The sequence below is a fragment of the Enoplosus armatus genome, chromosome 10 (genome assembly GCF_043641665.1).
Source record: "Enoplosus armatus isolate fEnoArm2 chromosome 10, fEnoArm2.hap1, whole genome shotgun sequence".
In the NCBI taxonomy this organism is placed as follows: Eukaryota; Metazoa; Chordata; class Actinopteri; order Centrarchiformes; family Enoplosidae; genus Enoplosus; species Enoplosus armatus.
In genome coordinates, this window is record NC_092189.1 from 12,548,193 (window position 1) to 12,573,260 (window position 25,068).

General features: G+C 42.7%; 3 protein-coding genes across 5 annotated transcripts; 2 read left to right on the forward strand and 1 right to left on the reverse strand.

The window, feature by feature from the left end:
* The first annotated feature begins 2,205 nt into the window (after nt 1–2,205).
* cabp2b (calcium binding protein 2b) lies at nt 2,206–14,803 on the forward strand. Of its 3 annotated transcripts, XM_070913331.1 has the most exons (7): nt 2,206–2,289; nt 2,990–3,256; nt 12,986–13,016; nt 13,109–13,243; nt 13,775–13,884; nt 14,536–14,683; nt 14,778–14,803. In XM_070913331.1, the coding sequence occupies exons 1-7, from the start codon at nt 2,206–2,208 to the stop codon at nt 14,801–14,803; spliced, it is 801 nt and encodes a 266-aa protein (XP_070769432.1). The 3 variants fall into 3 exon arrangements, with proteins under 3 accessions (XP_070769432.1, XP_070769435.1, XP_070769434.1); XM_070913334.1 differs by lacking the exons at nt 2,206–2,289; nt 2,990–3,256 and adding an exon at nt 10,301–10,345 and having other exon boundaries at nt 13,109–13,255; XM_070913333.1 differs by lacking the exons at nt 2,206–2,289; nt 2,990–3,256 and adding an exon at nt 11,110–11,214 and having other exon boundaries at nt 13,109–13,255.
* A 1,764-nt stretch (nt 14,804–16,567) lies between these two features.
* On the reverse strand, nt 16,568–17,626 carry crybb1l1 (crystallin, beta B1, like 1). The gene is made up of 5 exons (XM_070913963.1): nt 17,534–17,626; nt 17,285–17,403; nt 17,065–17,197; nt 16,831–16,973; nt 16,568–16,739 (listed from the first exon to the last, which is right to left on the reverse strand). The coding sequence occupies exons 1-5, from the start codon at nt 17,624–17,626 to the stop codon at nt 16,568–16,570; spliced, it is 660 nt and encodes a 219-aa protein (XP_070770064.1).
* A 1,898-nt stretch (nt 17,627–19,524) lies between these two features.
* On the forward strand, nt 19,525–20,744 carry cryba1l1 (crystallin, beta A1, like 1). The gene is made up of 5 exons (XM_070913964.1): nt 19,525–19,599; nt 19,794–19,912; nt 20,004–20,145; nt 20,239–20,381; nt 20,597–20,744. Exons 1-5 carry the CDS (start codon nt 19,525–19,527, stop codon nt 20,742–20,744), a joined length of 627 nt encoding a protein of 208 aa, XP_070770065.1.
* Nucleotides 20,745–25,068: the final 4,324 nt, after the last annotated feature.

The following is a 25,068-nucleotide window of genomic DNA, read 5'->3' on the forward strand; positions in this document are numbered from 1 at the left end:
GTTCAGGAATCTGTGACTACCATTACGAACAAATAAATAATGAGAATTAGCCTGACCCAAATAAAGGGTATCTGTTATCCTTGTCAGCTCAATCTGTGCGTCATCTGCCTTCACATCAACCATAGACTGCTGGTCTTAAGACTATACGTGTCACGGTCGTGTCCAGTCCGACCCTTCTCTCCTCCGACTGTGCTGATCTGTAATTAGATATTATTGCGGGTCGACATCAACATGCAGTAACACAAGCCTTCACTTCTACATTACTGCTCTGCTGCCACTCCCTCTGTCATCAAGGTGAAAGACAAGTCTGACATGAAAGTAGTTCTGAAAGTTTTTTGTCTTTTTAGACTTTCTCCATGAAAATGCAGTGTTTTATTCCATCCCTCATCTCTCTTCCCATCTTGTTCATTCATCCTTCATCTTTCCTCCCTCACATGACTGATCTGTTCCCAAAATACAACCTCTATTTTTAACCCTCAGTGCCTGTAACTCAGCTTTTCTGTAATGGATCTCTTTTCTGCCTCCGCTCAAGAATTTGCCTCTCCCCTCCATCAATAATCGATGAGGAAGAGGGACGGCGAGAGGGGCTGAAGAAAGACGGAGAGGCTGAAAGACGGGGGTTCAAGTGATTAATGGAAACCTCATTAGGAACTGGAGAGAAGTCAAGCTATACGTTATATCCAAAGTCTGGAGAGTCTGTTTCAGTTGGAAAGAGAATGTTTAATGTGGGTTAACAGGAGTGGCAGAGATGGAGGGAGATGTCAGGGGAGGCAGCTCAGGGCGAAACAGGGGGGGAAAGTGAGATGCTTTATCAGCTGAAAGCTGCCAGACACCTGCATTTTGGACTGGAGGGAAGGAGAGAGGAGGGAAAACAAATTGATGTGGCATTTTATTTATAGAAAGCTGGTGCTTTTAGTGGAATTAATTGCTTTAAACAAAAGCTACGAAGCTATACAGTTATTTTAGAGAGCTGAAAGGCGCAAGAACATGTCTACACGCTTGTGTGAACATTCATGTCTAAAAATAGAGGTCAGCGGTGACATGTTCACCTGTGTGTGCATGTGTGTGTGCTCAGCCAGGCTTGCAGGATGAGATTATGCATGCAGGACGACATTGAGGTGATGCTAAACAAAACTCTTTCAATCATCACATAGAGTTTGTTGTATCCCTCCCTCTCTGTCTATCTCTCTCTCTGCCACTTAATGAATAGCTGACCTGGGCACCTCCAAAAGAATCCAATTTGTGTTACAACAAAGGCTCCAAATATGACACAGGGAGGACAGGGGATTGAGGGCGGATAGATTGGGAGAGACAGGGAAAAGGAGAAGCACAGAGAGCTTCGAGGATTATACTGTTAAAGGGAAATGATGGTGACAAGAAAGAGGCAGGACAGGAGGAGGAAAAAATAAAGCCAAGAAGGGAAAACATAAGCGAAAGAGGCCAGAAATACATGACAGGAAAACACAAGGCTTTGACTGAGAGCTGGAGAAGCAAAAGCACATTTCATGAAGGATATATATATAAATATATACACACTGATGACAGGAAGAGAAGCTGTGACAAAGCGCCCAGGCAACAGGAGGAGTGTTTACCTGTGATGGAGGGGAAAAGGTGGAAGAAGGGGAGGAAGAGAAGGAGAGAGAGAGGTCGGTGTGTTACAGGTAGATAACGTGAGAGAGGTAAAGTTCAGGAGGTATAGTGTGTCACCTAAAGCACCAAGAGATAGCGAGCAGGGGCAGAGGTGCAGGAACTCAATCCCAAAGCCAAGACAACGGCCGATGATAAAAACCTCCTCACCTGCACACACCAAGAGAGAGATATGGACAGCAGCACGGTGCAACACTGAGGAAAACCACTGGAAGAAATACTTGCAGGAGGAAGGAGGAAGGAGGAAGTAGAAGAACATTTGAACTACTATTTATCCTGCAAAAACCTTCATTCCTTTTTGTTTTTACCCGGAACAAAGAAAAGACTTCCGCTGTATCAACAGAGCTGAATTTCTAAGCGGTTTTTGAAGAAAACTGACAAATTTTATGACCTCTATAGCTGACTTTGTAAGGGATTTTAGCACATAAAACAAAATAAAAAACAAACAAACAAGAGCTACTGCAGAAGAGAGGAGAGCAGAGAGAGGGTGAGGGAGGGTGAGGGCGAGTGAGCAAGGGAGAGAGAGAGAGAGAGAGAGTGTGAGCCTCTGACGCCGAGATGTTCATGATCATTCGAGAGACGTCCGCCGCAGGAGGCGGTGCTGGAGCGATGAGCGCGCCACAGCAGAAGAGTGCAAAACAGGTGTGTGAATATGGCTGTCTATATGTATACATGTACATATTTATGTGTATAGTTTGTAATTCTGAATATAATTTTCTCGATCAAGATGTCCCCTCTTTAAAAACCTTTTCTGATGCTTTTCTGTGCGCATGTATGCAACTGTCTGCACACAAAGATACATATATATCAATTTAATCTTGCATGAATTCATGACTGTGTTCTACTGAACTCCACAATACGGTAACTTAAAGATGATCCTGAACCAGTGTTGAAGTGTTTTTGATGTAACTGATGAATCTTTGCTTTCTAGAGAAAAACATCCAAGTTTGCAGGTGAACTAAATTACTGTAAATGCTCCTTTATTGGTTGAGAAAAGTATCTTTTGTCTTCGGCTAAAAAAAAGTTGTTTAATTATCTGAACGTTTTATTATACAAAGCTTAAAACACTGTTGTATTTCTGTAAACATTGGTGATACATGATTACAATTACACAGTGCATATCCATGGCTAAATAAAGTAAGCAAAGTTGCACCTTTCTAGATCAGATGTAACAAAGTGCCTCATAATAAAAGACAAATACAGTGTTCATACCAAGACATTTTCACTACTGGTCACCATATTTTGCATCTATGTACACTGATATGTCAAAAAGAAGGTGTGTGCATCAGTCTTTTGTTTGAACTCAGATTTCATGAGTCTGAACCCCTCTGTCCACCCTCAGGTGCAGGCCGCCATCAAGAAGAAGCTGGAGAAGCAGAAGAAGCGAACCAGTGATCAGGGAGGAGGTGCTGGAGACATTCAGACTGCTGCATCTCAGCCCCCTCGCCATCAGACCCCCAAGATGGCAGCGGCGGCAGCAGAAGACAGAGAGACACTGCTGGAGGAGACGCTGGAGGAGATGATGGAGGGACCGCAGAGGAGAGACAGGGAGAAAGAGGAGGTGGAGCCCGTCGACCTGCTGCCCATAGTGGACTCTGTGTTCGGACAGGTAGGAGCCATCTGCTGCTTCATCTGACACATGAGGCCATCTGTGTGTGTGTGCATGATTGTGCATAGGTATGAGTGTTTGACACTTTGCCAATCTGTGTGTGTGTGTTTCATGTGCTCCTGCATCAAGTTCTCCGCCTGATTGAATGTCTCGCCAACGGCTTGATGGAAACCCTAAGCCTCTAATTCAAATTTAAAGCCTGGCTGCACTCCAGTTTTTGTAAATAGCCGTCTCTCCCTCACCCCTGACCTCTTTGATCTCACATTGCAAAAGAGCATAAAGCTGCGTTCAATGCACCAACACAAATGTTTTGCCTTCTCGTTTAACCCCTCTGGCAGGCGGGAGCAGCGAAGCACGTGTGTTAGAGCTGAGGACGGAGATGGCGTGTGTTTGAGAGGATTTAAACTCCTTCACTTTGAAACATTATGAAAGTGTAATCCGTAACAGATACGGCCATAGTCAGCCAGAGATCTGATGCACACCGTAACTCTGCGTCGTATCAGCTCAGTATCACATCACATCCCATCATTCACATGGTAAGCAGTGACACACGGCATGGCACGGTAGGCTACACCATTACAGCATCTGTTACCCCGGGGTCAGACGTGGTGTGAGAAAGTGATGGGTTTGTGTGTGTGTGTGTGTGTGTGTGTGTGTGTGTATGAAAATAAAATCAAAAGAGATTACACCCAAGTTAAAGCCCCACTCGCTTCCTGCTGCTGACATCAGTATGGCTTGTGAGTCACTCTGGATTTTGTTTTTTCTGACATGAAGAAATAGTCCACTTGATCACGTAAGCAGACTCTGAAGGGGGGTGATGATGATGAGTGTGAGGTTAGAAACAGGAAATCAATGTAAAAAGAAAAAAAAATGTGCATCAGTGGTGATGCAAGTGATCCAAAATAAGAGAGAGCGGCTGAGTGAGTGGGCGAGAGGACCATGATGGCAAAGTCTGAAGAGAAGAGATGATTTATCTTTTCCAACCTCACTTTGACAACCAGGATGAAACTTGTGTATAACAGGCAAAGTCACAGAGCAGCGAGCATGTGGTATTCCCAGAGAGAGACCCTCAGCCCCCACATGCTGAACTGATATCAAACAGACGGAGCTTGAAGAGGCCTGCACGGACTAATCGTCCTCTTAAAGAGATATTTCATAAAACAAGCTCAGTTACACACATTACATCATGACCAAACATATAACACTTTGGCTTTGGCAATATTGGCTTCACCAAAAGGCTCTGAACATCGTAAAAAGGACGATTCTCACTCAGCAGCTCTCTGGGAGGAGGTGTACAGAACTCTGTTTAAAATATGACTTATTTAAAGACGAACAATCCCTGAGCATATTTCTCTTTAATGCTAAACTTTTGGCACATAGTAAGTTGTTTTAGCTCAGACTGTATGTATGATGCTTTGAGTATCTTAATACAGTATATTCTTATTCATAATGTCGTCCCGTCTGCTCTGCACTATGAGCTCACCAAGGTTCCTAACTTAACTTAGCTCAACTCAATTAATTTCTTAAGAGGTTTCCTGCAAAGAATAATGTAATTTGGTAATTTGGAAAGTAAAGACAAACCTATAGTTAGAGTTCACTGTAGTTAGTAGAGTCTACAAGTAGTTATTGATTTCCTTCATTTTCCATTTATACCCCATTATATATTGATTATAATGGGGTATATATGTTGAATCGCATGCTTGCCTGAGGGCACATTTCACAGTTTTGCAAGTTCAGCTCAACTCAACTTTAGGTTATCGCAGCTATTAATTGCAATTGATTAATTGGAAATGAGCCAACTGTGTGAGCTGGAAGTGCGTCACCTATATTTAGTATCAAATCACATGATTCTGTTTAGGAAAGTAAGAAATTACATTATTACCCATGAAACAAAGCGATATCACAAAACCACACAATCCAAGGTTTTAGGGATCTCTCCGTCCTTTCTGCAGAGGTGGAAACTCTACTTAAGTACAATTTTGAGGTACTTTACTTGAGTATTTACATTTTGTGCAAGTTTTCATTTCTACTCCACTACATATATTATTATATTATATTTTATATATTTATAGTATATTATATTTTTACTCAAATGCATTTACTTGACAGCTTTACTCTTTACTTATAAGATTCATATTTCAAATTAAAATCATATACTCAACATATAGAATATGATACCTTTTTTTAAAATTACCCAATATTATATAAAGTAGTTAAAATGCACTCAACCTTGAACAACTACAACATTAAAATGCTTCTTACATGTTTATGCATCAGTACTGAGAATCTAATAACTAGTTTATGCAGGACTTTAACTTGTAATGCAGTATTTTTACTTTGCTGTTTTTCTATCTGAATACTTCTTCTTCTACATCTCCCTCCTTCCCTCCTTCCATGCTCCATCTCTTCTGTCTCTTCTAGTCTTTCTCTGATTGACAGCTCTCGTTACTGGACACCAGTTGATCTACATCTGACACCAGATCAGTAAATGATATGTCTACTGGTTTACCTTCTCTCACACACACACACACACACACACACACACACACACACACACACACACACACACACACACGCACACACACACACACACACACACACACACACATACACAGACCCAAGTTTGTGACTGGGGCACACAAGAGTCCAAAACAAAGAACAGAGTCACATTACCTGAGTACTGCCCATCTCTCTCTCTCTCTCACACACACACACACGCAGCACACATACACAATGCATGGTCGGTGTCACAGGTGTGTGTGGCGCTAAAATTAACTGCTAGTGTGACGGTCATTCAATGCTGATATCTGGATCTCAAGCAATTGAGAAGTAATCAAAACAGAAACCCAGTAACATAGATCAGCCTGACACACACACACACACACACACACACACACACACACACACACACACACACACACACACACACACATGCACGCGCACGTCAAAGTGGCTGATAAAGTTGTTTTTTTCAGTTGGATTCACACAAACAGAAATGTTGTGGGTTGTTAATAGGTGGTATATTATGTGATGGGTCTAATTAGCTTTGTTTTGTTTGTGGTTGGACTTAAAACTGGTTTCAGAAGTTAAAAGATTGTGGTCTTTAGGTTTCAGCGTCAAAGACGTGATGATGAAGTTCACACTTGAGTAAGATTATGCAGGATGTATTTACTAATTATGAAAAAGAAACATGGATGAGAATGAGTTGTTTGTTTTTCCCCTGTGAAAACACGAGTGTAGGATTTCAAATGTGTACTTTTTGTTTGTTGTTTTGGTCTTCAGATGTCACATTTTAAATTCAGATGTGGGGACCTCCATTACATAAGATGGTATTTCTGTTTCACACAAGATAAATAATTACACAAGCACAGACCAGACCTACAGCTTACAGGTGTGTGTATATACAATGCTTAACAAATTTATTAGACCACCACTCAGTGTAAGGTGTTTGCCACCGCTGCCCTTAATTAACAGTATTGCTGATTACCAAAATATTTAAAATAAATGATATAATTATTGTTGTTATCCATGACTTCTCAAATTTACTGTTTTACAAAAAAGCAGAAAAAAATAGCACATTATTATTTTTTGATTGAGATGCCAAATTACGATTATTTACTTGCATTCCTGAACAGAAAAATTTGTTTTGTGGTTGCAAGAATGCAAGCTGTTATCAGGGCCAAAGGAGGTCATACAAAATATTAAGATTTTTGGTTAATATATGTGAATAAGGTCTATTTAGTTGTTCCAGTTTGTTATTTGCCTAATAAATAACAATACAATTTTTAGTTTGAAACAAGTTTTTGACAGATTTCTAAAATATTTGTGTTTTCTCATTTTTATGACAGGTGGTCTAATAAATTTGTTAAGCACTATATATATATATATATATATATATATATATATATATATATATATATATTCACCTATGATAATGTATGTGAAGCAGCTTCTCAAAATCAGACTTTTCTGGAGGGCTTTGAAGGTGCATGTATACAAACAATAACAAAATATGAACACAATATGATGAGTCTGATGATAAAGTATGTGACATGGGTTTGTTTGCGTGAGTCCACTATCCATGTGATTTTACTTCTTTGTGTTTTCTTACATGTGCTCCATTGCTGCCATCAAATCAAAATGTAAGAGACAGTTAAACTGACTTGGTGGCAAAATAGATTATAGTAAAAATGACATTTGATCTCTTACATGAGGATCACATGATTTGAAAGATACTGTAGTCTTATTATACCCTCCGACAGCACTCACATCTGTCTGTATGCCAACTAGATCGCCCACAATTAGAGTTTTTAAGTCCAAACAGTCTGTTTCTACTTTTCTACTTAAGAACTTTTTCGTGGTAGAGATTTCATTTACAGTGGTCGCTCTTAAGCTGCACATCATTCAGTGGCGGCTCAATCTGCCCTGAAGTGATTCTGCTAAAATCAGAGGATGTTTATCATTACTGTCTGAAGCCTTCACTGCAGCAGCTGTCAGCAGTCATTAGACCTGAAAGTGGCCTCTAGTGGTGACTGCTGATCATCACAACGACTGACCAAACAGAGAGAGGCGTCACCAATATGAAGGTTCTTATAATGAAGGACGTTATAATCCAAACAGGTTCATGAGCAGCTTATGTGAGGAGAACACTGCAGGTTAAAGGCCTTGCTACACCCTGTACACCTCCTGATTACACCTCCTCTCCAGACTGTGTGGCTGTGAGTGTGCTTCATCACTATGACTCTGATATGAAGGTGTCGCTCGTAGTGATGAACCTACAGAAGACTATCACCTGAATCTGCAGCTCCTCTCGGCTTTACAGAGAGTTTCAGCTCATTGTTTAGCTGTCTGGCTGCATCTTTACTGTCGTTTTCAGCTGCTCCAAACAGCAGACAGACACAGTTAGCAACTAGCTGGTGAACATAGTGGAGCATTTGACAGTGAGAGAGCTAGATATTCCCCTCAGCGGAAGATGGAGACCAAAAACAGAGGTAAAAGAGAGTGAATACTGGACTTACATTTACCAAAACAAAAACAGATATCCATTTTTATAGAAACAATTAAAACAGACTGAGTAGTAAAGTATAACATTAGCACTTAGCATCCATTTACCTCACAACTCTGGTCACTACAACTACACATTAAAGCAACAACAATAATACCACCCAGCAAAAGTAAATGTTATTTGTCTTACTGCTTCTATACTGTAGCTATACTGTGTATGTTATATAAGAGTGTGTTTCAATTTTGCACATTCGATGCTAAAATTGGAGATCTAATGGGTAAAGTTACACACACACGTACACTCACACACGAACACACACACAAGCTGTGCCCTCCATATGGATGCACTGTAGTAAGCAGGATGCCAAATCTGCTTTTGAAGAGATTTGTTGACAGATGCTTCGTACTAGCTCAGCTGACCACTTAGCTTTGCACTTGTGATTTTAATGTTTAATGTGATAATTTTAGACAACTTTGCCGGTAGTTCTGGGATGTAAGAGTTCAGCGAGAGTTCAAACCACCTCGGACCCTCGTCCTGCCCAGTGTGACCTGAGATGACACGGGAGACTGAGGGTCTCGTAAGCTGTCATTTACTGAACTGAAGCTCAGTCGTGTCACTTTGTCATTAGTTTAAAAGTTTAGCGCGATTTGAACTGTGAAACATTTCTAATTCTTCATGGAAAACACTTGTCAGGAAACAAAGACTTTGACAGTGACTGACTAGTCGACTAGTTGATTTTAGAACTAAATTTCTCATTCAGTGGAGCATGAGAACTCCTCAAAATAACATTAATCTATCACTTCTGTTCTGGTTTTAAAAAACATCAGACATGTATTGTAACTTGATTTTTCCTACTTTAACTTTAACTTACGTTTTTTAGCATCTACCAACTGTTTTACATTTATATTAGGGCACATTTCATAATTCAATTGTTTTTATTTAGTTTCTGTTTGTGCAAAATGTTTTATCTTTGTTTTGTGTTCAAAATTGATGTACCAGTTTCATACTGTACATACACCTTTTTGGTTGTACATATACAATTGTATACTGCGTCCTACTCCAGTCAAACGTTTAGCAAAGAAAAGGCACAAATCTAGTAATTTAAGTTGCAGCAGATAAACGGGAAGTCATGCTTCTGATAATATGATATTAGTCTTTATTCACTATTATTCTATTTTAGAAATATATCCTTGACTCTATGTTCATTTTCACTTAAAAGGCTGAACCTGCTGCGAGAACTTTATTTCAGTCAGTTAAGAAATACAGCGTCAATTCTGGTTCAGATTTTACTGACACCCAAATGTTAATATTTTTAGTTTTGGATTTAGTCTAAGTTAAGTATACAGTTCTCAAGTTGAGGTCAGTTTTTCCCTGTTTTAGTTTCTTCTTTTCCATCTCTTTACTGTATCCCTTTCTCTCCTTTCTTTTCATCGCCCCATCTTCCTCTTTAATCTCAAATGGCAGGGATTAATCCCTCTCTGTTTATGTCCTCTTAATTCTCCCTCTAAAACTCTTCATGCTGTAGATGAAGTCATATGAATGCTGATGCAACATGTTGAACGACAGGGAGGAGAGAGAGAGAGAGAGCAGCTGCAGAGGAAAGAGAGCGAGAGAGGGGGATTAAAAGCACTGATCAGTGTGAAGGGGAAGAGAGAGTGACGCTGCTGCTGTGAAGAGACACATGAGTGAGCTGCTGTCAGTACAGTTTGGTCTGGTTCGTTTTTTTAAGGTTTTTTTGTGCTTCTTCGTTTGGTGCCATCGCTTGACATTGGATCATATGAGTCACCGAGGATCACTCAAACATGGATTAGAGTTGTTGTTCTCTGTCAGATGTGACAACCAGCATGGGACACTCAGAGAGGCTTTCTCACACTTCAGAGCTTGAACCTGAGCTGCACCTCTGAGAAGTCCAGAGAGAGGAGAGCAGAGGAAAAAGGGGAAGAAGAGATAAAAATAGACAAATAAGATCAGAAAGAGAGCGAGCGAGAGAGGGGAAAGATTTGTACGGCTGGAGGAGAACGGCAGGGTGAGGTTGGGCTATGGGCAACTGCACCAAATCATCTATGAAAGACGAGATGAAGAAGGTAAGAGCACTTTGTGGGACTGTCTCTCACTGGAGCTTGAGGCTTTCGCTTGCATTTGCTAATTGACTCTTTTACTATTTTGCATCTGTGTACATTTATAATCATAAAACATCTTGACATCTTTGAGCTTAGAAGTTCATTCTTGTCATTTTGTGAAAGTATATGTAACAAAATAATAGCTTTTTTCGCAACTGGACGTAATTATTGAATCCCTGCATAATAGTATTAATAATTGTAATGTATTTCTAAATGCAGGAAACAGCAAAAGATAATTGTTAAAATTTCCCTGCTGGTTGTTTTAAACCACCTCACACAAAATGTTTTGATGGCAACTGCGAGAAAAAAAGAAAATGGTCAGTCATTAGACGAGACAATTAGCAGAATTATCAGTAAGTGCAGCAGGATGGATTCATACAGAGGCTGTTGAGATCAAGACAGTTGTCACAGTAAGGATAATAGCGGATGTTAGTTGCCTTGAAATAATAAGCAGCTTATGTAATCCAGGCTTACAGCCCTTCTATCTAATGTTTGCGTGACTAGAAAACAGTCGTTCTTAGCCTCGTTCCTTGAGAGATGTGATGTTTTTATGTGTGAAGAAACCAGTCGTGCAGACAGTTGGAGTGGTGGAATAACAGCCTGGTCTGCCTCTGAAGGGGGTAGTGGATGGGCCACACAGGGGTAAAGTGAGGGGCCAGCAGGGTCTGCAGCCGGAGGGAGAGGAGGATCCCGACGTGGATGAAAAGATGTTCAACGATCCTTTCAGTATGCTGCTGAGGAACTGCAACATGCTGCACAACATCGTGGGCCCGGCCTGCATCTTCCTTAAACAGGGCTTTTCACAGACGCTCGTATGTAACACAACACAAAGTGTGCCCTCTGCGACCTCACGCGACCCTGGTGCAACTTTTTCCACTCGTAGTCGATTCATTTTCATCCCCCGCATCGTGGCTGACCCTCCCACTCTCCATCACACCAGCCGTGTCATCCCATCACTGGTCCGGGTCAGACGATCAAACCTGATGGCACCGCACGTGCTCAGAGGGGTCAATCATTCAGTTCCATGGAAAATTATTGACTGGCTTTGTGGAGCTTACTCTAAACCGTGTGGCACAGGGTGATGTGGACTGAAAAGGTCCCTGAAGGCTCCAGGCTCACTGCATTGGCAGTTAGCTTGATCTAATTTAATTAATCACAGTTATTTGTAGTAATACTGAATGCACCACTAAAGCACAATGTAAACTGACATGACAAGGACCTTAAGGTGTCTCTTCTGGGTGATGTTCCCAGTGTCCTCTTGCGCATCGCCAACTGTTATCACCATCTTTGTTTCATATATGTTAACATATAAATGCAGATAGAAACTAAAGCGAACTCACTTCAGGGATGAGGGCTCAGTATTCACTGTCCATCATCTTAATAAAAGGTGTCATTGGCTTCATTGTCACTCGGCAACTCTCTTGTGTTTGTGTTTCCTTCCTTCCCTCTGTGTCCGTCTCTGACAGGCTCATATTAGATAAGACTTCTTGATGTTCGGCAACTAACTAATAAGAAAACAACCATGACAGGCGTACCAGTTGGTTTTTGGTGGCTCTGGTTATATTTTGCTCTGGGCTAGACAGGGGGAGAAATGTGGGGTCCACTATGGGTCCACAGTTCATTTTTAAGCCATAGCATGTCAATCCAACCCTTTCAAAACTGTATCTGCAGATTTGATCTGGCATTGACAATTCATATAGACGACAGGAATAGAGAATCTCACATTAAAGGAGGAGTGCAGCTTCTGGAGAGTTATGGGATTTTTCCAATCTTGCAAATCACACCTCTTTTCTGTTTGTATTGATATGAAACTTCCCTTGCTGTGAAGAAGAAGTCTACTCATACTGTAATTGTGCATTTAGTTTGTTGTGTGAAAAATGAGGCTGAGGGCAACCAAAGTAAATAAAATGACCTCAGAGGATTTTGTTTTCACTTTAAAGCTTAGACTAACATGAACCACAACGTCCACTGTGTGAGTGTGTGCTTTTGGCCTGCGTGCAACCGTGAGTGCTATGTGCAAGACAGTGTATGGATATATAGTATATGTGTATTTATGTGTGTCTGAACAATGGACATGTGTCCCAAATCTCATAATCTCCAGATGTTTGCTGCCTGGTAGCCTCCCACAAATAATCTGGCTCCCCCCTGTGATTTATGGTACATTAATTGTCATATACATCATATTTTAATCCGTATAGAGTCACTGTTTTTCATTTGGAGATGCATTGGGTTTGTCCATCTAATGCAGCTTACTGAACAACTAAAGCATACTTCTCTACATTTGCAAATTATGTTGACGTATTAAACCCTGACGATAATGCATTCATGGGCTCAGTTTTGATGTAAATGGACACTTCAGTCAACATTTTATATCATCGTCACAGTTAAAGCCAAACTCCATTAATCTTTTCTCTCATTTCTTCTGGTCACTTGATGTTTGGTTCATTTCTTCCACTCTCAGTGGTTGTCTGTTTATATCTTTGTACTTTGCCAAACAAGCTCTCTAAATATTTTCACCATGAGTGTTTGTGAGTTGTGTGTGTGTGAGAGGTTTGGCGCTGTAGGAAGTGAGAGGCTAATGTGTGTCTCTACTTCCTCCAACAGGACAGAGAGCTGAGACCAGAGGAGATTGAAGGTGAGGTGATTTCTCCTCAGTGTGTTCACAGCATATCACCGTGACGCCTGACATATGAATATGAACATTTGTTCTCTGTGTGTTTCTGTCAGAGCTCCGTGAGGCGTTTGTGGAGTTTGACAGGAACAAAAAGGGCTACATCAGTCATAAAGACCTGGGGGAGTGTATGAGGACCATGGGGTACATGCCTACAGAGATGGAGCTCATCGAACTGAGCCAGCAGATCTGTGAGTGGAACAGCAGCCTGGAACATCTGAGAGAACGGGACACAAGACAACACAACACAACAGGAACAGGAATAGGACAGGACCAGGACCAGGACAGGACAGGACAGGGACAAAGGCAGGGGCAAGGACAGGGACAGGGACAGGAACTGGACAGGAACTGGACAGGAACAGGATGGGACGGGAACAGAACATGAACATGAACATGAACATGATCAAGAACAGGAACAGGAACATGAACATGATCAAGAACAGGAACAGTAACATAATAGAATAGACTGGAGAACCCCAGCAGTCTAATGGTTAAGGCTAATTGAATGGGAACCAGGACAGGAAGAAGAGAGATCACAACAGCAGGACAGAATGAAACAAACTATAGTTGGCAGCAGAAACATACTGTACATGGGTGGTTTTCCTACAATGACTAAAACAAACCGAGTAGGTCGGCTTTACAGCAATTAACAATCATTTCTCTATACTGTTGTAATTTAGTGGAGACATGCGGACATTTTCTATATAACTTGTGTGTTGTAGGTGGAGGTAAAGTGGACTTTGAGGACTTTGTGGAGCTGATGGGACCCAAGATGCTGGCAGAGACAGCAGACATGATCGGAGTCAAAGAGCTACGAGATGCATTCAAAGAGGTCAGGATATGCATGTTGTTACACACAGGTGTAACTAATAACATTGTTCATAGCTGCTGGGATGGAGCCCTCGATAGTGCGATTACTGCCTTTCCTGCTATAACAAGTCAAAATGTCTGCTGTGAAGAAAGCTCTGTTGGGACAACAGGTGGGAGATAATGAGAGCCAGTCAGATATTACTTGTCCATTTCTCAAACCAAGTGCTCCAAACAAACAATAAATCACACGTTTTGCGCACGTTTAAAGAAACGAGAGTTATCTGAAGCTGGCAATGCTGTCAAGATTCATGTTTAGCAACTTTTGACAGGGAAGAAAAGCCCTTTACCTTTCAGTTTTCATTTCTTTTTCTTTTGAAATGTTATATAAGTTTCTTTCTTTTGTTTGTACTGTGGTTTCCCCGTGTTGTTGCTGGATTATAAACCACTTATATGTCGGGGTGGCGGCGTGAAATTGGGGGTCACGCCAGAAAAAGTTTGGGAACAACGTGAAGGATTTGAAAATGTCTTACTTTAGCGCCATCCAGTGGTGGTATAAAGAATGATTCTGTGGCTGCATTGAAAGTAAATTAGTGTTATTTCCTAAAATGTCCCAGTGTATTCAGTTTGACAGTATCAAGACAAAATGATTAAATTTCTCTCTCTGTGTGTCCAGTTTGACTCTAATGGTGACGGCCAGATCAGTCTAACTGAGCTGCGTGAGGCCATGAAGAAGCTGATGGGAGAACAAGTAACCAACAGAGAGATCAACGAGATCCTCAGAGATGTCGACCTCAACGGAGACGGACTGGTGGACTTTGAGGGTGAGATAAATTATCTTTGCCTCAATGGGATCTCTCAGGAGACCACATTCATCCTCCTCTTCCTCCCTCTCACCCCTGTCTCTTGTCCTTTCAGAGTTTGTGCGAATGATGTCTCGCTGACCGGCCCAGCTGCCCACATGTCAGATGGACACACAGACTGGGCGACTGCTGGATTTGGGAACACACTACGTTGTAGTGAACTTTCTTCATCTGCTCTTGAGAGCACTTATCTAAAATTGTATTTTTTATATTAAAAAAGAAAAAAAGAAGAAAAAAATGCTTTGAATAGACAAATAGCATCCAGCCTACAACTGACATGATTATCCACATCTGAACTTGAGGTGCAACACAAAGATAAAGCATTTTAACAACTGTAAATCATATCAAGAGCTTCATAGATTTACATTTATGACTGTGTTTTTTAGATGTATTTTTATATATCAACGTTTGTCCTTCGAGTGTAAAAGCTTGTTTGTAAAACTGTAAAAATCTTTTTTTAATTAAAGATATATACAAAAAATGTGGATGAATGGGCAACTTATCACACACTAATCACATCATTAAAGAGCCAATCCATAAGTCTATAATATAACATTTATACAGTACATTGACAGTTAAATGGTTCATTGAGTCATGACTGGGCAAGAGAGAGACTTTGTGGCTTAAATAGGGATTAAACGAAAACACACACAGTCTGTGTTGAGGTAAACATAGTGTGTAGGAAAATACTGAGAGGACCAACTGATCCAAACATGTCAGAGGGTATAAATAAACACCATATTTTCCTAATTTGTATACAAACAAAATAATAATAAAGTATTATATAAATAAAGGTGGGGTTTGGGCTCTATTTTAATGTAGTATGCCACTTGCAAATCAGAAATGAGGCTGAATATCAGCAGACATGTAGGTGTGTCCTGTTGTTATCTTGTTACACACTAATATGTCACTATGTCACATGATCAGCATCACAGGTCTGAAACTGCCCTGTTGGCCAATTCTCTTTTTCTATACACTGCTTTTTCCTCTGTTACAAAGCATTGTATGACTTGGAGCTTTTTTTGTTGCTGACTATGCAAAGCTTTCCACACCCCAGTCAACATGACCATATAAGGAGTGTTTGTTTGCTTTAACTATAACTACCATATTTTCACAGTTGAACACAGGTATCACACAAATAACATGGCGGCTCAAGCATGAAATGATATTTGGTGTCCAAAATACGGAGCTTCAGAAAAGCAGTGATTTGTTAATGATGATTCAGAATTGATAAATCTCACATTTTTATTCATCTTATTATTTTATTTGTCTGTTTTGTTCATTAACACTTTCGATCAGATGATTTTTCAGTATTAAGTAACAACAACAACATCTTTGAAATCAAGATTTTCCTTTTTATTGAAAACTTGGCCAGGATTCTGTACAGCAGAGAGGGTGTGCAAAGCACAGGGGCAAGAAGATGGGGGGCAGGGGGCTCTAGGGAACTCAGTTTCCCATGGTGCATCATACCCTGAGCCGAGAATCAAGTGTGTAAAACAGCCAGAGGTGTTGTGTTCCCTCTTTGGTGTTTCAGAGGACCGTGGAGGGGAATGAAGTGAGGGACTAAAAAAAAAGGGAGAAAAGGGGGGAAAGCAAAACTCAGCCCATAGGGGAGAAAGAGAAAAGTAGAGACAGAGAGGAATGGAGGGTGGTCCGGCTGGTCCTTCCACTGAGGTGTTGTCTCCGATCAGGGGCAAATCTAAATCCTCACCCTTCCCCTCACTGCGTTAGATCAAAGACCGTTTAAGGTACTGAGGTAAGGCCTCAGACATCTCTCCCCCTTTCCCTCTTCCTCCGCCCCTCTCCCTCACTTCCGCTCTTTCTCTTTCTCTCCTTCCCTGAGCCTCACTTGCTGGCCATGGTGTAGCAGCCCTGTTGGTGCCACTGCATGTCACGGATACGCCTCACGGACTGGAACTGAGGATGGCGGGCGCCGTACTCGTTGAAGTGCCTGTAGTCGCCCTTCTCCAGCAGGTACTGGCTGCCACGGTATCCAGGGAACTGGTATCCCACAAAGCTGGAAAAAAAGAGGAAACATGTCTGTGTAGGTCTGACTTTATGTAGATTTATATGGTATATGAGTCCTGTTTTTGAACAGTGACACTCACGTTCCACAGCTGACAATGATGCTGCCCACTCTGTCTGTGAAGCCGTAGGAGAACAGGCTGGGAACGTCATCATCCATGATCTCCATCTTGCGGCCCTTGAACTCTCCGACCTCGTACAGGCAGATCTTGTGCTTCTCGGGGTCCTGGAAGAGAGAAAAACAGTACTTTAGAAAGGAGTCTAAAGCAAAAGAGAAACTTGAGAGCATGAAACCAAGTGTGCGTGTTTTTTTTTACCATTCTGACAGGCCTGAAGGACAGCAGGTAGTCGTTCTTCTGGCAGTTGCTCCAGGAGTCCCAGCGAGGATACTCTCCCTTCTCCAGGATGTACATCTCACCACAGAAGTTCATCTGCTCAAAGCCCACGAAGCTGCAGACAAGACAAATACCATGAAGTATCCATGCAAAAACGAGTGTTTTAAATGCGAAAATGCACACGTATCTCTTGGAGACTTACGGTCCACACTCAACGCGCAGGGAGCGCACGCGGTCCATGCCCATCTCACACACATTCATGCACTCGTTGCTGATCTCGATCATGCGACCCTGGAAGTTCTCCTGGTCGAACACGTACATCTGGAGGGGACAGATGAGTAAGTACAACAACGGACAGGATCTGCGATGTGATAACCTGAATATATCTCAGTGTGGCTTTGACAAGAGCCACCATCATCTGTATCTGAAGTCCCATGTGAGAGCCACCCACCTTGTAGGACATCATTCCCATCTCAGACTTCTTGCCCTGAGCGGCCTTCCCGTCAGTCTGGGAAGAAGTCTTGGACTTATCTCCACTGGACATGATTACTGTGTGGAAAGAGAAGGGAAAAAACACTTGTTCATGCGACAAATCAAACCTGTTTTGACTTATAAATACTTGCAAATAAATATAAAAATATAAAAAAGTATATATAGAATAATCTGTGTATTTAAGTGTAATCTTTGCCTTATCTCCACACACCTGCAGGAGTACAGCATGTGTGTGTGTACCTTACCTGTATGTGCGTGCGATGCCTACGCCGAGCCTCACTCAGAGTGTGTGTGGCTCGGAGTGCGCCTCTCCCTTTTATACGCTGGCGCCCATGGGAGAGGGATTATGGGGAGAGAAACAAACCTGCTGAGGTCAGAGGCACGAGACAAAAGAAACCCCACATCATCAGAGAGGGACGGACAGGGAGGATGGGCGGGGGCAGAGGAGGACTGACTGGAGAACGGACTGAGGACCAGTTACTGATAGAAGTAATAAAGTACAAGCCGATGTTCCTGACATCAACTTTGAGAGGCAATTAATGAGCCTCAATCATAGCGATTTAGTCTTATATTTCTTCATTCCCCTGTCACCATACCAACCCACTGAGACAGGCTTGGTTGCACTCAATGACATGAATTATATGATTGTGGATGTGGGAATGTAACTCATAAGGTGGTTAAAATTAAATGTAATCGATTTATTTTATTTCCAGGCTACATGTTTCCAGATAATGTCGATGAGTAACATTCATGTGTGATACATAAATCTGAATGAAATGCTTCTCTATTTGAGGTCTGAGGCTCCCAAAACTTTCACCTGGAAGACCCCCTCATGGAGGCACAAGACCACCGACCCACGTTTTACAGGACAGGATTTGTTTAACAATCTCAATCAGACATTTGGTGTTTGGTGTAATTTGGGATTGGATAACTGTTTGAATGGGGATGTAACTTCATGGAAACTTCCATCAGAACTGTTGAACCATTGATCTTGTTAAACCACACATCTGTGTGTACACGCGTGTACCTGCACCCTTGAAGGTGCGCGCGCAAGAGCGTTTTGGTGGCAATGAGACGCCATTGTGTGAACATGAAAATGAAACTTGTCTAACGTTTCTACATACATACAGACCCACCCAGTTATCTCCTACTGTGTCCCCCCGCGGTGCCTCTCTGCTCCGCCGTTAATCCCCACCGATCCCGGCCCTTTGTGCCTGGGCACGCGCTGGACTGCTGACCGGGGTTCGAACATACCGGAGCGCCTTTGTTCCGGAGCACCAGCAGCACTATAGGATCTGCTGAGCTGGCCGCTGGAGCGGGACAACAGCGTCCAGCGGCCACGCAGCGAGTCCGGGAGCGCGCCTCGCTGCCGGCGCTGCCGCTGTGCCAAATGGACGGTGCGCGCGGTCCGAGTCAGAGCCGTGGACGCGCACCAGCAGGCGCGCTCCCCGACCGTCGGTATAAAACTGAAGCGCCAGGTTCTCTCAAAGCTCTACGCGAGGCAGGCGGTAGGCGCGTATCACTCCCAAGCTCTTCCTATAAAGTGCCACTCTAGGTAAGGCTGCATCTCTGCTTTCAACACGGCTCAGGGTCACGCAGACAGCAGCGCTCGAGCTGCTTCACACAGACTCTGAAAACCAAAAGCACTTTCTGAAACACCTGTACGACACGTTACTTGTTATCAGAATTGTATTTTTTTATTTAATCTAACAGTTTTTGGCCAGACCTCCTCCAGATGTTTTAGTTCAGATTTGGAGTGGTGGTGTTTCAGTACGTGGAGATTGAACACCATCATGTTTTACACTAAGAAAACATGCCAAATAGTCTATCATTGATGCTCTGAACGAGTCTCTACATGACATTTTCTCCCCCTCACTGTTTCCCCCATATCTTCTTGCCTTTTACTTTACGTCCTTCTCTCTGTCTTCATTTGCCGCCTCAGGAGTAAAGATGTACAGAACTACAAGGTCCCCAATGATGCAGCCGCTGGTCAACTCAGGAATGGGCATGGCTCCTTTCTTCAAGGTAAACACACTCCCATTTGTGCACAAATTATGTGATTCAAAACTAGATACAAATTATGTGATTCAAAACTAGATACAGTGGATATGAGGTGGATTTATGTGACCTGTGCTTGAAACACAAAAGTAAAGGAGGATAAACTATATTTCTTCTTCTTTGCTGCCTCTTATTCTCCATCCCCTGCTCCGTCTCCCCAGGTGACTGTGTTCGAGCAGGAGCATTTCCAGGGCAAGTGCCTGGAGTTCACCTCCGAGTGCTGCAACATTCAGGAGTGCGGACTGGACAACATCCGCTCCATCAGGGTGGAGAGCGGAGCGTAAGTCTCACAAACTTTTGCTCTGGCAAAATAATGGGCAAAAATGAGACCCAGAATGTGGATGTCAACAGTTCTCTCTCTCTGTGAACAGCTGGGTGGGTTTTGAGCACCATGACTTCCAGGGCCAGCAGTTCATCCTGGAGAGAGGAGAGTACCCCCACTGGGACGCTTACAGTGGTTCCCTCTCCTACCACGTGGAGCGCCTCATGTCTCTGCGCCCCATCTACTGTGCCGTGAGTTGCAGAGTTTTGAGTTTCAGGTGACTGTCAACAATCACCTCAAGAATCCCCCCCAAAAATCCAACCGTTTCTCTCTCTCCCCTACAGTCCCACCAGAGCAGTCGCATGATCATCTTTGAGAGGGAGAACTTCATGGGCCGCAGTGTGGAGATCTGTGACGACTACCCCTCTCTGCAGGCCATGGGCTGGATGATGCCTGAGGTTGGCTCCATGCATGTGCAGTGTGGCGCGTAAGTAATTGTTATTGCCCTAATAAGATGCATTTTATCAGGACACACATCCACAAATGCTCCTCCATTTTCCCGGTGTTTTAGACTTGTCTCCCTTATCTGGCTTAGTTAATTAATGTAATCTACACACTAGACAATTACACCTGTACACTGAGCTTGTGCAGCTCCTAAAATAGTCCCACTAACCCTCGCTGCCTCCTCTGCCCATCCCACAGCTTTGTGTGCTACCAGCACCCTGGCTACAGGGGCCAGCAGTACATCATGGAGTGTGAGAGACACAGTGGAGACTACCAGCACTGGAGGAACTGGGGCTCCCACTGCCAGACCCCCCAGATCCAGTCCATCAGGCGCATCCAGCACTGAGAGGAGGACAGGCTGAGACTGAGACAGCAGCTCCCCTCGACCCCCCCCCCCTCCCTTTACCCATAACCCTCTCCTCTCTTTCCTCCTGTCTCTCTTCAATCTTTTCCTTCCTCTTGACTTGAGCCACAACAGCCGCCCCAACACCTCTACTGATTTACAGCCGCTGCCAGAGTGTGATAAGAGACAATATCGCACTGTTAAAGCACAGGGAAACACACACTCCACACACATGCTGACATAACTGACACTCACACAGTGTCTTTTTATTTGGTTTAGAGATCCCTATACACTCATGCGCAAACACACACCTGCGCTGTGCTCTCACCCGAGCTGGGTGACGAGTAGAGCAGTTCCTCAGCGAACTGGAGGCAAACAGAGGGGGGAGATGAAGCTCCAACAAGACCGGGGATACCTCCCCAGCTGCACTCCCCCTCCTCGGTGCAGCAGACTGCGCTGTGGTGCAGCTCAGATGTGTTTTGTTGTCGTGTGTAGGAGGTTGATCCACAGGTTGATAACTAATAAACTCATTTTCAATTCATGCATTCTTGTTTTATTACGTGTGTGTACATCATTTCATGGTGACTTGTTTATAAAAACACAAATACATGAATAAAGTTTAAGATGCGCCGACTGTAAAGTGGTGCAATGTGAAATTAACCACCAATTTGCCACATTTAGATCCAAACGTTTAAAAAAGTGGTGTGAATTTAATGTAACTTTTTACCAGATTTGCAGAATATATTTGTCATATTTAATTTTCTTGTGAAAAATATATTAAATATAATGTAAATGTTAAATGTTGAATCTAAATCTAAATCTAACTTTAAAGGTTCCATTTTAAATCTAAATGCTAAATGTAAAGGTTAAATGTAAATGTCACAGGTGCTTAGTGAAACTAAATATTTAGCTAATATGCAAATTCACACTGTTGGTCAGTGGAAGTACCAAAATAAATGCTTGATGAAGAGATCCAATGCGGTCTTCCTCAGGTGGTCAGACTGTGACGTGTCACCACGCTCAGCTGTCCGTCACTAGATGAAACCACGCCCACTTCCGCATGACGAAAGCCTAGATGGCTGCGTTCCCATGGAAACCGCGCGGGTGACAGCTACAGTAGTGATACGGGGCGCTGAATTTGATGAATTTACAAAATGAGACAAGAGTTAGCTAGCTAGCGTGCTGTTTCCTAACTGTATGTTCAGTGGGTTGAGTGATGGGAAACGTTAATAATTCTGAAGGACTATGAGTCAACAGTTTGAGTCAAGCATAGAGGCCTTTAGTTTATGTGAATAGTTTTTATTTGAGGTGAGGGAGAATGAAACCTACACCCCAACGATGAGGCTCGTGTTCAGTGTCGCACACGTGGAGTCACAGAACAGAGCTGGTGCCACACAGGAAGTAGAGTTTTTATTGTAGAAAGACTCAAAAGTGCCACGAGGAACATTGTCAAACGTAACTTGACAGTAAAACAAGGAAGACAAGAGTTTTCCTGGAACATTTATAAACTGTGGCAGGACAGAGGCTGACATTATCAATCATATTTACAACTAATACAGTCATTGTCATAGTTACAACTGACAAAACGCTCCTGAATCCTTTGGCAGCCCATAAACCTGATTTCTCTTTTTGCGGTGAATCTCTTTCTAAACTGTTCGGTTAGTGTTGTTTTCAACACTTGACAGTTAAAACAAACTTACCAGTAACAACGTTGTAACTCTTAATATAAAATCAATGTCTAAATATCCACAAAGTACAAAAGAATGAACAATCCCAGTCACCTTTGACAGTTTGACAGTTGTCTCTATAATCAACTCAAGAGCTGAAACTGAATAGCAGCAAACTACACTGTCCTGTTGTTTTGTGTCTGTATACATTATGATGCACATCTTTTCTTTTCTGACAACAAATAGCTAACATGTTGCTCACTGCTCTTCTTTTCCTAAACATTGGTGAAAAACAAAAATCCCTCACGTGATTGTGACGCAAAACAGAAGACATTCATGATCAAACCACATTTCTCTACCTGTCCTGTAACTCACAGCTAAATCAAACAATTTCAGGAATGTTTTCTGGGAAATGTAAGAAATAACACAAACTGAGGAAGACGAGTAATATGACAACTCCACTTGGCTCGCACTTGGACATCACAGATGCTAATATAAGAGCATCTCAGTCTGATATTTTCTGTCAACAAGCTCACCTTTATTCACAGTAGTGAAGACCGCTGATGAATCGCAGTCTGTCTTTTCTCCGACAACATCAACATCCTCGTCTGCTTCCTCTTCCTCGCCCTCTGAAGACTCCGTCCAGCTGATAATCACCGGATCAGGGGTGGGACACGAATCTCCAATCACGTCAATGACCTCGTCTTTGTCCTCTTCCCAGCTTCCTGTCGAGCCCACACTGACCTCTTTAGCTGAATGTGAAGGAGGTGAAACAGAAGAGTTCCCTTCAACAAAATGTGACGGGGATCTTCCGCTCTGCCGGTGGTTCTTTTCATCTTCCACGTCTCCATCCACATCGATTATGTCATCACCGCTGCTCTCCATCTCTTCATCCATCAAACTTTCAGTTTCTCTAACTTTGATTTCACTCCACACTGGTTTTTCTTTTCGCTCTTCTCTTTGTAAATAGTCTCCTTCACTGGTCAGCGAAACAGTCTCCACATCGATTACGTCCTCTGTCTCGATGGTTGCTGCGGATTCAGAGCTTGGTATGCATGTTTCAGAGGTCGGTGCTATTTGCTCAAAGCAAACCCTCTTGGCCACAGTGGCGTCATCGCTTATCTCCTCCTCTGACTCTGCTCCCCTCTTCTCTCCCCTCCTTGTAGGTCCCTCTGTCTCCGTCTGTGGCTGGACAGTCAATTCTTCTTCATGCCTCTCTCGATTTTCCTCTAGTTGTTCATCCACAGGCTGCGACTGATTTGGTGGTGTTGCACTCTCACCATTAGATGAACTGAGAAGTTGTCCATTTTTCCTGGGCCTGCCACGCCTGCAACATGGTTTGCCTGCTGAGGAAGGCTTATTGTCTATAAGTGGCTCCACAAGAAAGGGCACACTGTCCTGTAAAACAAATTAACCTTATTAGATTCTACAGACAAATACAAAAACGAGTCTGCAGCCATGCTAGCAGCTCTGCAAGGTTGCACTTATGCCCATAAGTGCAACCTTGATTTGGTGGTGCTGATGTTTAGCAGGTATAATGTTTACCATGTTCATCATCAATTTAGTGTGTTAGCATGCTAATATTTGCTAATTAGCAATAAACACAAAGTACAGCTGAGGCTGATGGGAATGCCATTCATTTTGCAGGTATTTGGTCATAAACCGAAGTATTGGACAAAGTAAAAGTTTTTACCTGAAGATGGCATGAAAAGTTAAAAGATCACCAAAGAAGTGTGAATGTCTGTAGTTTCTTTTGTGCAAATCCATCTTGTAGAAGCTGAGATATATTTAAGAGTTGTTGACATATTTAAGTCAACATAACCGACAGTGCCATACCTGGAGCCTCGCTGCTAGTGTAGCTAAACACAATAACGTTTAAACATGGCGTCTCTTTCTTTTCTTTTCTAACAGATGTTTGAAAGACAAGGTCTTTGATTATGTGAATGCTCACCATGATATGTGCTTCCCTAAACCTACTCCTGATTGGGTATGTCTTTGTGCTCCATGAGACTGTCTTTTTCTTGTCAGGCAGGCTGCGATGTGGGTACTTCACTGATGATGAACTTGAGGTCTTTGTTTTTGCAGGATTCTGAAAAATATAGACGCACAGAAAAACCATTTGAGACATTTTCTTTCACATTCTGTTGCCGTCAAAATCCAGTTTCACCCTCATATAAATATCAGTTATCAGTCTTAAAAAGGCAGTTTTTTTGCTGGACTGATGGTGACAGCAGACACCATCAGAAGCATTAGTGGAGTTTGAAAAGTTTGTCACCTTGGCTTCCAGACTTTGACAGCTGTGTCCCTGCAGTGTAACTCTGACTGGCAGTGTGCCACTCCTCTCCAGTTCCACCACGGGCATCTGCTGTAGTTGCTTGTCTCTTCGGTCATGAGCGATTTTGGACTTTGTGTCACTTGTTGACACTGGCTTCCTCACCCTCACCGTCTTTTTCTCCAATGAGAACAGATACTCATTTTTTCTCCTCCTGTACTGTCGTTTGGCCGGTGCTCTGACTTCCCCCGGTGTTCCCTTGGTGTGTTTGGGATGAACGGCACTGCGATTAGGAGCCTTGCGTGGCTTTGAACGTCTCTGCTGTGTTTCTGTCTGTTGCAGTTCAGTTCTTTGAGAGACTGGATGTGGTGTCCGTGTATTCTGAGGG

Coding starts and splice junctions, on each gene's coding strand:
- cryba1l1 (XM_070913964.1), top strand. CDS start 19,525: ATGTACAGAACTACAAGGTCCCCAATGATGCAGCCGCTGGTCAACTCA. Junction 19,913..20,003: donor ATCAGGGTGGAGAGCGGAGC/GTAAGTCTCACA, acceptor CTCTGTGAACAG/CTGGGTGGGTTTTGAGCACC. Junction 20,382..20,596: donor ATGCATGTGCAGTGTGGCGC/GTAAGTAATTGT, acceptor CCCATCCCACAG/CTTTGTGTGCTACCAGCACC.
- cabp2b (XM_070913331.1), top strand. CDS start 2,206: ATGTTCATGATCATTCGAGAGACGTCCGCCGCAGGAGGCGGTGCTGGA. Junction 2,290..2,989: donor AGCAGAAGAGTGCAAAACAG/GTGTGTGAATAT, acceptor GTCCACCCTCAG/GTGCAGGCCGCCATCAAGAA. Junction 3,257..12,985: donor TGGACTCTGTGTTCGGACAG/GTAGGAGCCATC, acceptor TTCCTCCAACAG/GACAGAGAGCTGAGACCAGA.
- crybb1l1 (XM_070913963.1), bottom strand. CDS start 17,626: ATGTCCAGTGGAGATAAGTCCAAGACTTCTTCCCAGACTGACGGGAAG. Junction 17,404..17,533: donor TGGGAATGATGTCCTACAAG/GTGGGTGGCTCT, acceptor TGTCCCCTCCAG/ATGTACGTGTTCGACCAGGA. Junction 17,198..17,284: donor CTGCGCGTTGAGTGTGGACC/GTAAGTCTCCAA, acceptor TCTTGTCTGCAG/CTTCGTGGGCTTTGAGCAGA.